Source organism: Athene noctua, chromosome 13 (assembly GCF_965140245.1).
Source record: "Athene noctua chromosome 13, bAthNoc1.hap1.1, whole genome shotgun sequence".
NCBI classification, from domain to species: Eukaryota; Metazoa; Chordata; class Aves; order Strigiformes; family Strigidae; genus Athene; species Athene noctua.
The window spans coordinates 14,305,986-14,322,541 of record NC_134049.1 but is presented as its reverse complement, the minus strand read 5'-3'; the positions used below and the strand labels follow the sequence as shown (position 1 = coordinate 14,322,541).

The window sequence follows — 16,556 nt, the reverse complement described above, 5'->3', positions numbered from 1 at the left end:
TCAGCCCTTCAGAGTCCCTCCTGCAGCCCTGCAGAGCCCGCTCCCTCGCGTGGCCTGAGCTGCTGCTGAACATCCTTTTTGCCCAGCTTAGGAGGAAGCGCCGGAGGTTTGAACCCTACGCTACACGTGCTGAGTGTGGGCCACTCTTAACAGATTTGCATTTGATCACTGCCTCAGAAGCAGAAATGCTGCAGAGTGTAAAGAGTTGCAAAACCTGACAGAAAAGCAGAAACATGGTATTAAACCATGTGTTTTAAAATCCCTCAAGACTCAGCGGCTGTGGCCAGAGCAGAGGGGGACGCCTTGCTGGGTCAGCGCACAGCACGCTTTGACTTTCCCCTGCCACAAAGGGCCTTCCCCCTCTCCTGTCTGCCTCGCCCTGAGGCCAGACCCCATGGAGTGTCTCCAGATGGTAAAGCGGGAAGAGATGAGGAGAAAAGAAAGGGAAGTGAGGCCAAAGCACGGGGCTCTCCCTCCTCTGCCAAGGGATGGCCTAAGTCTTGTTCCAGGCAGAGAGGCAGGGACAGCTGCTGTGGAGGAGGAAGATTATGAGGAGAAAGAAATAGCCTGGAAACAGCCTTGTTTTACACCCTCATTTCCCACAGAAGCTGTCCTTGGAATCTGTTTGTGGGAGGGAGAAGCCAAAGTCTGCGGGGCCCAGGGAGAAGCTGCTGCTGAGAAGGGGAACCCCTGCTCCGAGGGGCTGTCCTGCACTCCCCTTTCAGGGCAGGAGAGAGGAACAGAGTTCGGGGGTACAGCTCTGCAAGGCCTTGGCCAAGAGCTGTAACCCATTCTGTTGATGAATCTGTATCTCTCATCCTTTGAACTGAAAATGGCAGCGGCTCCCTGAAGGCACCCCACCCATTCCCAGCTCAGGCGGGGCTGCCCGGAGCTGCCAGGCCAGGCGATGCCCCAAGAGTGGGCGTTTGGGCAGGGCTCGTCCTCAACAGCAACTTCACGGTGCGTGTTTTGCACTAAAGGGTGTCCCGTGAGCTGTTCTGGCAGGAGGACTGTGGGACACCTCTTGCTCTGTCAGCCTCTGTGAAGCGTGCAAATCCCTCAGGTCCCAGGAAAAACGAGCCTCTCCTAATTTAACACAGGGTTCCCCTTTGCTGCCTGAAGCCAGCCTAACACTGAGCAGTCCAACAACTGGCCCAGCAACACTGTACAGAAACCCACTACCCATGGGGCTGCTGCGCTTCTGCCCTCTGCAAATCTATCACGGCAAACTCCATTCTGCCTTCCCAGCTGGACCAACACGGTGGCTGAAGCCTTTCAGAAAGCTCTCTGGGCCTTCGGCTTGCTCCACAGGGCTCTCACTGGATGGAGGAGAACCTCTGTATCACAGGCTGCTTATGCAATTGGCTTCTCCCCCGCTTCCCTCCACAAATCCCTGGCACACAAAAGCACTACACATCCCACCAATTAGTTTGCTCAAAAGCCTAAGCAGCCGAACCAGAAATCACTGAATAGTGCTCTGGATGTCCCACAGTAACATTTTCATATATGAATCAGTTCAACACATAAACGTGCTCTGACAAAGGCAGTCAGATGTAGTATTTTGTGGCAAGGAAATGAAGGAGCAAGAGAGCAGCTTCGGCGCGGTCAGCGTGAGCGTAGGGTTTCACTGACTACAATACTCTAATGAGATAGTTGACTTTCCGTAAGTCATGCTCATCTGGATTTCATTACAAGCTGTGGCTGTGAGCCAGGGCTGAAATGCTCTGGCCCGTGTGCAGGACAATTTCAAAACAAAATGGACTCCAAACATCTGGAGAAATGAAGAAAGTGGGAGAGCACTGTGCAGGGCCCAGGCTCCACCTGACCCTGCGGCATCTCCCCCGTCTGCTGCAGGCAGCTGTGCAAGGGCAGCATCGGCCGGCAGCCTCGCTGCTCCGGGAGGCAGGGACTGCCCCCAGATTTTCAAATAAGGCCACGGATTTAAAGGGTGCACAGTCAAGTTAAGTATTTCAAAATCGCATTTGGCTTAAATCCTTGCCAGCTTTCTTTCTCATAAAACGACATTCATTTTCCAATGAATTTCGTCTCCCTTACTTATCCTATTAAACACTGATTTCACTCCTTTTGCTACTTCGGGACGTTCGCTTGCTAACGCAGCAACACAAGCTATGGAGTTCTCTGTCCCTCACACTGTTTCCACTGTCCTGTGTTGTCAGAACAACCACACCATCAATCCCAAACATCAGACCCTACTGCATCTCCTTTTTTATCTTCAATATTCACTAAGAAAACTAGTAACCCTGTTTTTCCCACTGCCTCTGGTCACATTTAAGCGATTGCCCTGAGACAAGCACTAAGGAAAGGATGAGAAGATTCAACTATAATTTTGTAGCAATTCTAACAGTTCTTCCAAATGTAAATTTTCAAGCCAATCTGCTTTTCTTTTAATCCTATTAGTCCCTGATAAAAGAAGCATCAAACCCAACCCACAGAATCCCAGAATCATCTCCATTGGAAAAGCCCTTGAAGATCATCCAGTCCAACCATTAACCTCACACTGATCATTCTCAAGTCCACCAGATCCCTCAGCACTGAGTCAACCGACTCTTCAACCCCTCCAGGGATGGGGACTCTCCCCCTTCCCTGGGCAGCCCATTCCAACGCCCAACAACCCCTTCTGGAAAGAAATCCTTCCTCAGAGCCAGCCTGACCCTGCCCTGGCGCAGCTTGAGGCCATTCCCTCTTGTCTTGTAACATGTTCCTTGGGTCAACTCATCCCCCCTCTCTGCACCCTCCTTTCAGGGAGCTGTAGAGGGTGATGAGGTCTCCCCTCAGCCTCCTCTTCTCCAGACTAAAACCCCCCAGTTCCCTCAGCTGCTCCTCATAAGACATAACAATTAGGAGGCACACCGACACTGTTCTGATAACAGTGTATTCATAAGACACTCAAACTATCGAATATACATCTAATTATAAGAAAAAAAATGTCAAAGTTCTGATACAGGCCATATGGATTTATCTACTGTGCTTCAGGTAAAGCTCTTGGTTCGTACCACACTGTGACCAAATACTGTGGTCTTCCAGGAGTATCCCATGATGTACATTTTACACAAATAGGTTGGGAAAAACAAGACACAAGATCAACAGGTTTGCAACAACTACAACCTACCAGCATTACTGAAGAGACGCTGCACTAATTCCCCCCATCTTAAAAGCTGAGTAAAGAAGCTCTGCAGAACGCTATCCTAGGCTGTGAAATGCAGGAGTTGCAGTGGCAAGCACAAGCATACCACCAAGTTTCACTCAAAAGGCCTGACCTGTATTCTGCTCCCCATCCCTTGACAAAGCTCATTCGAATTGTGCACATTCTGGTCAGCTGGTACACGGCTTCGAAGCCCTGATTTACAGACTGAGCCAAGAGAGCAGCGAATTCCTGGTTGTTAAAAATCTTCAGGTTACATCCTGTGAAAAAAGAACATGACAAGAAATGAGGCATTAGCTTAATTAGATTAAGAAATCCATTTCTTTCTGAGGATGGAAAGCAACTCAGTAATGCTTTCCCATACCCTCACACCATGTGATACTATACACAGATTGTTTAAACACAGCATTTCAGAAAAAGGAATCAAGGTTGCCACATTTTCGCAGCTCATATGCTGAAAAGGAAGAAAACCATGTTACAGGACAGAGAATGATGAATGCTAGTGCCCACACAGCAGATTGTGATCTACGAGGCCAGACTTGGGATTCTCATGTGGAACTTCCTTCTATCTCCTTTACAGTCATTTCCCTCATATTGTAATTTAAAAGCCTAACTATGACCATAACACTTAACAACAGCAATCGCTACGGGGCCTGAAAGAAAGGAACACACAGGCTAAAACCAGGAACTCACTGGTGTTTGATTTACAGGGTGTCCGACAGCAGAAGTGATAGAGAAGCTCTGGAATGAAACTGCTCTGGCAAGCCAGAAACCAGTTATCAGGGTTAAAAATGCTAGTAGTAGAGCTGCTTCTGCTATAATCGTCTCTTAAATATAACTATCATGCGCCAAAGAATTTTCCTTTAAAACTGGAGTTTCCCCTCGGTGTTCAGTCCCAGCTAAAAGACTGAGAACAACTTAGTCAACTGGTTTTAGGTAATAAAGATGAACTATAACAACATTCTTCATAGTTCAAATAAATAAATAAATACACAACTTTTTAAAAAAGTGTTGCCATGCTTGCTTTCTCCCAGATAACCAGAAACAAGTTAAACTCTGAAACTTGGCACGCAACTGATGCTCCTTTGGGATTACATGTGGGCCAAGTCTGAAAAACAACCATTTGGACTGTGATGAATTGTATTTTTCTAAAATCACATCTGAGCCTACTCTCTTCTTGGGCTGGACTCATACTGTCATCTGTTTTGGGCCGAACTGCATATAGCAAAGCATAACCGCACACAGCAGCTCAGCAGCTGCAGAAACAACTACCCGTTTTTGTGACCGTAAAAGAGCACAGCCCAAGAGCCATGTACAGAGAGTTTGACGGGAAGCTGTGTCAGGCATGTTGCAGTCTAAGGCAGGAAAGTAAGAAAGGTGAGAGCATCAGAGCCAGATTGAGCACAGAAAAAGAGCTGTATCAAGGAAAGCAGAAAACTTGATCAGGATCAGACTGCCAAGCTGCTCAGACTTCAGGACTGGGTGGGAACAGGTCTCTCCACAACTGTGCCTGGGAGAAGCAGGGACAACTTGATCTCATCAACCAGGGAATGAAGAAACTGCTTCAAACCCAGCAAGGATTTGAAGATGAGTCTCAGAAGACAGTCAAAGATTGTGGCAAAAGTGGGGAGAGCTGGAGTCCAAAAACTGCGCCTCAGAGATGAACCTAAAGCGGAAATGTGGGTTGTTTATGTTTTCAGATGTTGACTCGAGCTGGGGTGGACTCTTGTGATGTGGCTGGAGAATTAAGTCATATTTGCAACACTGGCAGCTGCTTCCTAAGCATCTGAGAAAGGAAACCCAGTAAGATGGGCCAGAGCTTGCAGTGTATGGATCTCTTCCCAAAAGAAAGACTATCTTTATTCAACTATTTCTAAACAAAAAAGATTGGTTTTTAAATATATACATACTTCTAAATGAAAAAAAAATTTGCTTTTGTAAGCCCAGCTAAACAGTTAAATTCCCTCTCGAATGGCATCCTCTCATACTAGCTCTTCTGCTTGGTTCTTCCTAGACAGCTGCAACAAATTCTCTTTTAATCTTTCAGCAAACTTTAAACATACATTTGCTATAACCAGAACAACAAGATGCCTGCAAATATGATTTCCCTAGAATAATTCACGGGGGGGGGGGGGGGGGGAGGAGAATTTTACTACAGAACAGAAAAGAAGTAACAATCTATCTATTATGAGCACATCTAAATTAACGCTATATTCTTTCAGTTGAAGGTACAAACGCAATTATAAACATGACTATCAGATAATTACAATACAGTAACAGACTGATAAAACACCGTATAGAACAAGTGGCAGATTCTGCTCTTAGTTCTGCTTAGATCCTGAATCCTACTTCTGTGAATGCAGTGCAAACAATTGTTGGAGCATACAGAGTAGCTTCCTTTATCCTGCGTGCTATAAAAAATGCCCTGCGAGATTTGTCAAGTTGCATAAAATAGGGTTCAAGTTTTTGATTATTGTCAAGAATGAAGCTCAGCAAACCCTTGACAAAGTGCCTACCTTGACAAAGAGCTGGCTTTCCACAGAAGCCTCCATTGGCCTGCAAAGGATCAGATAAGGCCTACCTCCTTACCTGGTGGAATCTTGCAAACTGTCGCTGGGTGCCAGCCGTAGCGTTGGTTGCAGTTGGGAGACTGGACAAAAATGGCACTGTCACTAAGGCACTCGGCAAACACCTCACCGCCAATGTAGTAGAGTCTTACTCCTCTTCCTAGGAAACAGGGCACAGTTTTGGTTTAGCTTAGAACAATCATCTGCAAAATCTGCAAGTAGAGCTGGTAGAGATGTAGACAACCTCTGCATGAGACAGCTCTCAAGAAAACAGCTAAACTATGAAAGATGGAAAAAGAAACCCAAACCTCTTTTGGCCCACTGGGTACTCCCATTAGGGAGCAGTAAATCTGCTCTGTGAGGGAGTTAAGCTGAGGAAGGCGGGACGAACAATTTATAAAGTCAGAATTGCTCTCTCCGGCACCACTGTCAATCACAGCCTGGACGGCATAAATTTACCACCTCACAGCCTGCTTGCTCCAAACATACATGTGTCTGATATTTTCCATATGAATGTTCTATCAGTTAACATACGGTTTTCAACCGTTTCTGAAAGTCACTGCAGCTGGATACAACTGTTTATTTATCCAGTGATTTGGAATTAAGTTATACAACATTTTCAAATCATTGCCTTTTGCCTGAGATTACAAGGACAAACACACAGTCCCCATAGGAGTTTACACAAATTATTAAAATCTCAGTTAATCAAGAAACAAATTTCAGGAATACATCTTTGTTGCTCAAACATTTGCTCTGGTCTTACATTCCTATTTGAATAGCTTGCTTCCATTCTTCCATAGAGCACAAAGACCCTGCTGAAATTAAAGACTGATTTCTGAATCCTGGTGGGTTTTTTTGGGACGGGGTTTTCTTGGTGCTAGAAATCGTATCAGAAACAAGCAAGAAAAGAGCCTCCTGTACAAAGTTTACTGCTCAGGAAAGGGTATAAAGGGGAGCAAAATCTGGAAAAAAAGCAGGTTCATTTTTGATAGAAGTAAGCAGAAAACACAGCAAAGCATAAGCAATTTTTGCCTTTTATTAAAATTGCATAAATCTGGAATATTCTATTCAGCGCAAATTTAACTGAAGACCAGATTTAATGTTACCTTGCAATAGAAGCAGGAAAGGTGGAAATTGAGATGAAAATCAAGGAACAAAGTTTCCATTTCTAAAAGTACAGTCAGTCAGAAAATAAAACAGTGCAGGAGGGAAAAGAAATACACAAGTTTATCGCTAACATCCATCCAAATACAGAAGAGTGCATGTAAAAGTTTACATTCTCTCTATATTACATGCAGCAATTTTAGTGTTCCTCAGTGCATTTCTTTATTATACTTTTATGAAAAAATACGTGTTCCTTTATGGAAGATTAGCCTGTGAAACCACCATGGATATTCAAACATAGCAGTGTTCTAAAACTGACCAAGCTGCATGCTGATTAGCTAAAGAAAAAGCCTTACATGCAGGTTTCCTCATTCCACCTTGAAAGACACTGACTAAAACAAGGAAATAGAAATTACCAATGTGTCGTCTTGTGAGTTCCACTGCTGCATTTCTGTTCACGTTAGACAGCAAACCAAGGCAGAAGCGTTCAGAATTAGATGGGTCAGTGAAACCATCCACGGTCATAGAGGGCTGAGAGGCATGGAAAGTCTCTCCCACTCGCTGGTTGAGTTCATAGTAGGATATCGAGCACCAGAAAGCTGGCTCGCAGTAAGTAACAGGCTGCAGATCTGCACAAAATAAAAGGCAAAATGAGTCACAGGCCCTCAGGAGGGGAAGGGGAGATGAAAAAAAGGAACCATTTTGAAATATTGTTCTGCTTCATTCCTTGGGCTCAATTTAACCACCAAACTTTAATTACTTGATAGGTTTTAATGGACCGCAGCTAGAAAGTTACGTCACCCCTGAAGCTTTTGGCACATGGAACAATCACAAATAGTCAAAGATATTAGTCACTTAGAAAGTGGGGTGTCACTTAACTATCTTCATACTTGGAGAAAATTTAAAAAATAAACTTAGCTTTACTATGAAACATGGGATCATTTTTAGGTAGCCAGTACCCTAAAAAGACAAAAGGGGAGAAAAGGAAGAAACAGAAAAACCTCAGAAAGAGCAATCACAAACCTGCTTTCAACAACACAGGTCTCCCTAATGCTGGGCACGTACACCAAGCAGCCAGCAAGTCCAACTGTCATTTGTACTGACTCTGTTATGATCTCTCTAGTGCTGATGAAACCGAGTTGTCTGCAATGTGCACCATTGTACGTAATACCGGCATCAAAGTGATTTAAAAAATTAGATACTTTCTTCCAGTGCACTTGATCTCAAACTATCAAAAGAAAATGCATTTCCCAATAGATGATGGCACATCTCTTTTACTGGGGTTATGGTTTGACTCAGCCTGTGGACCAAAAGGCCCAAAGTTCATGAGCAGACTAAGGCTGAGACAGTCACGGGAAGACAATACTTCATATGCATGAAAGGTGGGACATTCAAATGGCATAAAATGATTTAACTGCTCCCATTAAAGCCAATGAGATTTCAGCAGAGGAAGACTCAAGTCAAATATTCGTGGAAATGCTGCAATGGATGGTGCCCAGTCCCACTGCAAGCCAAGAATCTGCAAAGCAGAGGAAGTGGAAAGCAGACTAAACTAACTGATGTGTGCTATTCCCCACAATCAAGGCAAGAAATAAAAGCAAAATAAGAATTCCCTCCAGTCCTCCCCCCAATTTAGCAGAACAGAACAGCTTTCAATCTGGCCAAAGAGTTAACATCAAGCAGCAAACCCCCAGCTTTTTCCATAGGCTTAGGTGAACCTGGGGCTTAAGAGATCAGCTCCAAAAAATCAAAGACAGGTTTTTATCACCCCAACCTCCTCTCACAGAGGAGAGCGTCTCTACAGAGGTTTGAGAGTGATTTCTCATCTGGTTCCTAATGTTCTCGACGACCTTTAGGAACAGGTTGAAGCAGCCTGGCTTCAGCCAAGAGACATGCTGGTTTCCTCTCCATTACTGTGGTGCACGAGTTCCCAAAGTAGCTAATAATCAGAAAATAGTTGCTGCTTTGCTACAAGCTTTGCTGACAGCAAATAATGAATTGAACAGAAGTGCATCTGGGGAACTCTAATCCTTATCACATCTTCAAAGTCCATGAATTTTGGAGCTTATACCCATTCCCAGCTTCTTTCACAGTCTCTCTCTTTTCTTAATTATATCATCTGAAAGAAAAATGATCTATCACAAGCAAAGCTCGATGTTCCTGCTCTCTTCCACACATTACACCCACAAAAGCGTATCTTCCTCTTACGGAAAAGGACATAGGCTCAAAGCAAAAGCTAACAGAAGGCAGCTCAATAGAACAGGGGTCACTACATCAATTTAAGAGATCTGGTAAGCACACCTGCTGTTTCTTCACATTTTAAACAATTTTTTAGCTTAAAGCAAGCCCCTCTCCTGACATGCACAGATGATACTGAACACATTCAGGAGTCACACAAGTTTACCATCTCTGCCTTTTTCTCTTGTATGACACATTTGGTTGTCCCGCTGGAAACTGCCACATCAGGCATATTTCTCCAATACCAGCCTCATTTCACCAATCAGTGGTTGTGGCCCACAGCAGTAGTCTATACACATCACAACTGGCTCTGGGCTTCACATGACTCCAGTGCAATTTGTATAGAGGTACAGCAAATACCAGCACTAATCAGTGTCTTAAGGTGTGCCCACCCACTTAAGAAAACAGATTGTGTTCCACATGACTGTGCTCTTATTCCACAGCAAGTGCCTTTCTAATTGAAAGGCTGCTGAGCTCCAGAAAAAAATCAAATCAACTTTTGTTGATCCTTAAGTAATGTCCTCAGACTGGTACTATTCAAGTTATAAAAAGACCAAAGCCTGTGTTGCTCTCTATGGTTTCGTGGTCCTTTCCTACAGAAACCACCTCCGCTTGGTTGGGACTCAAGGGAACTGTGGATTCCCCACCGAAGGATGTACGGACATTTTATTTCCAGCTTATTTGCAACTTAAGGAAAGACACAAACCAACAAATCCTATTTTGAAGAAAAACTTGTCTCTAAAAAATGCAACCAAGCTTTTAGTGATTCTGCTTTTTCCTGTGATTTTTGGTCTTAGGCTCAGCTTAAGCTGTCACGGGATGGGCAGGTTTCCTCTTGTGTTAGAGCTGTCCTGAATATTCATTTTTAATTTATGGATTTACTGCTGGGGGAGAAGTAAGAGAATGCAGCTCTGCTAAAGCCAAGGAATCCTGAGGGTGTACACAATCAACTAAAACATGATGCATTAAACCCAAGAAAATCCTGCCTGAATCATCTCTACACAATCTCAACCTTGAGTCACTACAGCTTTCCTTTCACAAGTGTCTGCTGAGTACTGGGATGCTGCATCTTCCCATACTGCATCTTCCCTACGACATGAAAGTACTATCTCTACAGCTGTGGAGGATAAAATATCTGCTGGCTGTTTTGCACCTACACTGTGTGCTCTGAGCGTAAGAGCAGTTGTGATCCTAGTTTCAGTTAATGTATTTGATGCACAGTGTGTATCAAAATTACTGATGTTACCCACCTGTATTAGTTACAGCCACATTCATTCTAACTCCCTCCAGAAACAAACATAAAGAGGTGTGCACACTCCCTTCCCCTCTGTACCTTGAGAAGGATTGTCTCTTCGCTGCGTTGGGAAATAGTGTTTCAACACAGGGAGTAACAGAGGCTTATGTTACTGATGGATTTGACCACAGGGTATGTGCTTATTTTACTTACAGCTTTTGCGTCAAGTCTTTTGCGGAGCAAACACGGACAATGGATTTCCTGTACGCCAAGGGACTGCCTCACTCCAAAATAACAATACGCATGCAACCTCAGGCCTGGCCCTCGGCCAGCGTAAACTCTCTGACTTCATTCCGAACGTCCACATAATGCTGGCAACTCTCCTGTCATTTTGGTTGTTTTCTGTATTTTCTCCAGTTCATATTTCAGTAATACAGACAAGATAATTGGACATCTATAATTTCCATTTAAAGCTTATGTTTGACAACTGAAAATTTGACAACCAGAAGTTTGGACCAAAACTCAAATGCTACCAAATCAAATGCACAAGCTGAAAAGGGGGAAAAAAAAAAAAATCCCAATATGTTACCTTGCAACACTTTTGCGCCTGTGAACGGAAAGATGAAACTCCCTAAATTCCTTCAATCCCATACTACATTCTTACAGCTTTATGCTGAACTACATACATTGCACCTCAAACAAACCCTGTTTCTATTGTCCTAGTTGGTTTGCCTCATGCTAGTTTATTGCCTTTGCAATTCTCTGGAATATGGCCACAGGATTTAAGTCCAAAGTTCAGCTTACACAATGCAAACTCTCTTAAAAGCTTCAGGTAGTTCTGGTCAAATAAATGGAGATCAATACTGTGACATTATTTTCTTAATGGCAAAACTGCAAAAACCCACCACACTGCTGCTGAGAACTTGCTGATCATTTTCCCCACTGCACGCTGTTGTGTTTTTTAAATTTCTATCCAATTTTCTTAACAAACACATAGAGAAAGCCTGATTAAACTTCTGCAGATCAAAGTACAGCCCTAGACTGGATCGTTCTGCTTATCCATGGAATTACATAGCCCAGCAAAAGCAGGAGCACTGCAGGCCACCAGCACCAACTAACTTCTGTCTAACTGGAGAGAGGACCTGCAAAGCTGAGGAAACGTTCTGCTCTCACAGCCTCTGCAACCCCTTTTGGGCTGCAGGGACTGCGAGGCTGAAGGTCTGATGGGCTGCTGGTGTTTTCACCCACACTGCTATAAGCAGCCCCTTACTTCAGATATGCCATCTACAAGGTACAAATGATAAATTTTGTCATTTAACAGTTGTTAAGAGTTGCTCAGCAATGTGCCATTTCATTTATTATTTTGTAGCTTACTCACGTGCAAAAATTTACAATAAAACTTTTAAAAAGAGACAAGAAGTTCTTAATTTGTGGAAGATCTTGCCTAAATATGTGGTTTGCAATTTTTCTTTTAACATCGGTAAGTTAGAATGCTCTTCTGATGTCTGCTCCTTAGACTACAAAGAGACTTCTTGCTGTTAACCAGCTTCACCTGCTCCTACTTAGCTTTTGTCACCAGACAGCACATTAGGTATCTGACAGACCCATCAGCTGAGCAGCATGTGTTAATAACCAGTGTCCTTGTTAGAAAGGATATGCGTCTAGGCCTCTTTCCTAGAAACTCCTTTTTTCCTTATGTAAGGCAGATGCCACAGTCAACTTGCCAGGTTGGTTTTGTTACATGTAATTGGCTTTTTATTTTTAGGTTGAAAAAAATTGCTAGAAATTCTCATCAACTCCTAGGCAGGACACTGGAGCGTAGTGGATTCAAACAAGAAAAGAAAAAAGGAAATAAAGGTAAGTCAGCCATGTATTCTCTTCTTAGGCTTTAACAGTTAAAGCAAATAAAAATTTAGTGGCACTGTGGCAATATATCCCACGCTTTTAAAAAAAAAAAAAAAAGAAAAGAAGAGAAAAAGAAATCCCCTCTTCAACAGCCCCAAGATATTCACAAGTCAGCCAATGACTGACAAATTTTGGAGCAGTGTCAAAGTACTCTGTGCCAGGATTAAAAGCATATGTAAACTTTATGGCTATGGTTATTCAAGAGTAATCTCAAGTGGCCTCTGTCTGCTGGCTTAATGAACATTTAGAGAACTGATCCTGCAGCTAGCCAGAGCCATGAGTGCTTTTTATGACAGACCACTGAGAGCAATTTCAAATACGGTAAGAGCTCAAACTGATGAAGATCAGACCTTTTATGTCTGTAGGTATGAAAATAAAGGACAGGGCCATTTGAGAAGACAACAGAGTTTCAGAGATAGCCACAAAACCTCTAATAATACCTCAAAAGTAAAGGTATTCAACTGCTATTCCTTCTTCTTCAGCTCTCTTCCTATTTACTGTCTACAGCTTATGGAGTGAATCAGTGACAGCACTGGCCTACTAGGACTGGCCTGTGCTCCATTTGAACACCAACCAACTGGCCTCCTCCGCTTTGCTCTGCTCAGTCCATGCTCAGTTTCACACTAGAACAACTTACACACTTGGGCCATCAGTTGTTCTGGTGGTTCAGTGCACTGGGACAAGAGGGCTCTGAGCTGCTTTACCCTGGTGGGGTCTAGGGCTGCCCCTCAGGTAAACTGACCCTGTGGTCTGACACTAGCCCAGCACTTGTAGTTTTGTTAGTGTAACTGCACGCTTGCTCTGCTGGGGACATGGGTTTTCTCCTGAGCTGGGTTTACATGAGGATGTACTGCGTTCTCTGCCCCTCAGACAAGCAGATGATTGCCAGAGCTGACAAAGCAGCGCAGGCATATCTGTTGCTCTGAACCTCAGTCCCTTGTCCATGATATGTGGGTAGCAGCATTTGCCCTATAATCAATGTAACACCAAGTTAATAAATACTAAAAAACTGCAAGGCGCTCTGGTATGTTGTAAAAGAGACCAATAAGTGCTATGAATTTACAAAGTAACTTTCCAAGAGACAAAATTTAACCTCAATATTCGTCCTTTAAATATACAAGAACTCAAAATCACCAGCAAAACAGACAGACATAGTCATGTAATCAAACAACTGTATTTTTGCTCTTCACTCATTCTTTCTGGTATTTGTCTGCCAATATTTCTTGGTTTTTTATTTAACTCTCTGATGTAAGTTCAGATCTCTTTATTTCATACAGAGTTACTGTGAACCACTGTTACCACGGTAAAGAGGATTAGTGGAAAGGAACATCAGTGCTCACAATCTCATCAGAAGTGCACAACCTCAAGTAATAACATCATCATTAAAATGTCACTATCTTGACTGTAATTACACACAGTTCTCAAGATCACATGCTTACCCAGATTATTGTGTGCTGGAGACATAGGGTTTGGTGATAAGTTTGGAGAACCTGAAAAATCAAGACATTATAATTATTAGCACGGCATCTGCACAAAACACTTGCACAAAATCTTCAGTGCTGCCTAGGCTTGTTGGAGGAAAAACCCATTTCTCACTTAAGTCTCATTTTGTGACACCAGCAGCTTATCTGATGCTGATTGTTCTTTACGTGAGCTTCTAAATGCTATTACTTATACCCACTTGCTACATCTGCAACATTGCTAAGCATCTTCGTAATGTATTTGCTTAAGCTTAACCCATTAATTTTCAAAACTGAACATGCAGTTATCTGTTTTGCTCTCACCTGAAGTTATCAAAACTCCAGGTACTATCATGACAGTCAAATCCAATTAGCTGGGCATTTAAGAGCTTGATTTTACATTGCTAGGCACAAAACATGCTCATAAAACATACCGCTTCACATCAAGAAATCTTACTGGTTTGGGACTATGGAGTATTGAATCAAACTATACAGATCTGACCAAACAACTGTCATTCAATTTGATCCACAAATTCTGTGCATATATTTCAAATATCTGCACTTGGATGTCCAGAGCAATTTTGACAGTCTCTGGATGCCACATGGATGCAGACAGGAGGTACAGCTCATTTTTTCTTTTCCTCTCATACTGACTTTGGCTGGTTTCTTTAAAATTTGTTCTGCTATAAAGAGGGAAGTCCATGGCATCTGAAGGAAAGGATCTAGCATTTGAACATAAATTGGTTATTTATAGTATCTTTCAGGCCAATCCTATTCCAGTCCACTTTCCAAAAAGCCATACACACATTCCACACGTCAACCACATTACCAATAATTGTATGCACTAAAATGGATTGTGTGAACAGGCTTATGTTTGATGTAGACAAACAAACCCACACTGCCTTCCTCCATCTGTATAATCGTGGTGAAAGACTGCAAATCAGTCATCCCTCTTTTAGAATCCCACGTATGCTCTACGGCTGAAGACACGCACAGAAACAAAGATATTTGTGTGCAGTATTTGCATTAACTAGGTTCTGCATGTCTATCTTTATGTAAGTGCCACGTATTTGCATATCTCTCTTGTAAAGCATCAGCTCTTCTAACCAAGGATGTGTTTTTGCTTTTCAAGCGAAAGTTTTATGAATTCGGAGTCTGATTCAGTGGTTCTTACAAACAGTGACAACACTCACATCAACAAGATGCCTTAAACAGTTACTCCCAGAAAGAGGAGACTTGGATGTTTAATTTTTAAAGTGTTGATACAGGTTAGCACCAATGATAAGGCTCCTCATTCTAAACCTGGTTACTTGTTTTCTTGGCAATGAGAGCGAACCCAGACTTTCAACTTTCCTTGGGATATATTCATTAAATGATAAGCCCATTTAAAAACAAATCTCCTAGTGGTCATTTCAAATATAAACTGGACATTTAAGTATGTAAACAACCAAGCGATCAGAGAAATGCCTCAGCAGAAAAGTGACAGCTACATGCAAAATTTTCATGTGCATACAGACAGGTGTATGCAAACACAACACAATCATCCTTGGATGTGTCGCCACTGTTTCAGGCTCCTGCTTAGTAGTATCTAATGATGGACGTTGGAGAGAACAGGAACATGCTGTACCTTTCACCTACTCTGTGCTTTAGATGAGATGTGAGGCTACATTTGCACTCCTACAGGGATAAAATACCTCAAATCACCATTTGATCTTCAGTGCCTGAAGAAAAACTATAGAAGGGTCTCTGGTATGACCTAGAAAGCTGCAGCAAATGGCAAAAGCTGACTTACCTGCATCCATGCTGGGGTTCATCTGGTGGTCACTAGTTTCTCCATCCTCACTCAAATAGCCCGGAGGAGGTGTCTCTAGAAGCATAAAATGAGCATACTGTCATTGCAACTGGATGCAAAGTCTGAATTTTAGACACCAAAAATATTTGTTACTCACAAGGAGCTAAATTTCTTTTTTAATACTTTTCTTCTCCAAGCTGCTGAGAGGAGGAGCTGGCACAACCAGGACGACAGACATATTTGTGAATACCAGAAGAGGGGGAAACAAAAAAATCTGGATTTTCAGTCCCATAAAACTTCAAGCCATGTAGACAGTTTTCTGTCCACATATTTTTCCTTTCCTGGTGTGCAGCTGCATAGCTTGTCCATGCAAATAAGGTGTAAATTGCTTGTAAAAGAGATTCATAAATAGAAGAGCTCAATTCCATCAGAAATTTAGAGAGTTTTACTCAAATTAAAATGGCTGAATTTCATTCAAATCTAAACTTGTTAAGGGAACATTCAGCTTTAGATTCCACAATAAATTGCGTATGTACTACTAAAGGAAAGAGGTGAGTTTAAAGAAAGCAAAACAAAACTATAAACAGCACTGTTGTGTGTCTGCATTTACAGCTTTTATCTATTTTTGTATAGGTTCCCACTCCTTAACTTCATAGTAATGATGGAAAGAAAGACTTTTCAGCCACCCAGCTTGGTATACACAGACACGATTCACTGTGCAATATGACCCTTTTCCCTCCACTTGCTGTATGGAAGATATACGGTACCTGGAATGTAGTTGCTCTGTGGCTCGATACCTGCTGGGAAGTTAGTGTTCTCTGGAATAGAATGACTATAATCGTCTAACGGCGGGAACTCAGCTGGGATCTCTGTGTGCCGAGGCACCAGCACTGGAGGTAACACTGCACAAATGGAAAGGAAAAAAAATAGAACAGCAACATTAACAGCTTTAAAATAAAATGACTGAAACCCTAGAAAATGAAGAGAAACCAGTTTGGAGTAACACCCTTAAATACACGCAACACCAAAGTTGCTAATTAAGGGACACAATTTGATACTTGCTTCTGAAATAACAGCGGCAGTTAAAGATGCT

At 42.6% G+C, this 16,556-nt stretch overlaps 1 protein-coding gene across 4 annotated transcripts in view; it reads right to left on the bottom strand.

Annotated features, from left to right (window-relative positions):
- SMAD3 (SMAD family member 3) overlaps window positions 1-16,556 on the bottom strand; it is a 79,568-nt gene that overhangs the window by 5,360 nt on the left and 57,652 nt on the right. The window contains exons 3-8 of one of the 4 annotated variants that reach the window (XM_074916635.1): window positions 16,226-16,365; window positions 15,464-15,560; window positions 13,651-13,701; window positions 7,251-7,463; window positions 5,753-5,890; window positions 3,279-3,423 (exon numbers count right to left, since the gene is read on the bottom strand). In XM_074916635.1, coding sequence (XP_074772736.1) covers window positions 3,279-3,423; window positions 5,753-5,890; window positions 7,251-7,463; window positions 13,651-13,701; window positions 15,464-15,560; window positions 16,226-16,365 — 784 coding nt within the window. The remainder of the gene's footprint in view (window positions 1-3,278; window positions 3,424-5,752; window positions 5,891-7,250; window positions 7,464-13,650; window positions 13,702-15,463; window positions 15,561-16,225; window positions 16,366-16,556) is intronic. The other 3 variants (XM_074916636.1, XM_074916638.1, XM_074916637.1) reach the window with 3 other exon arrangements.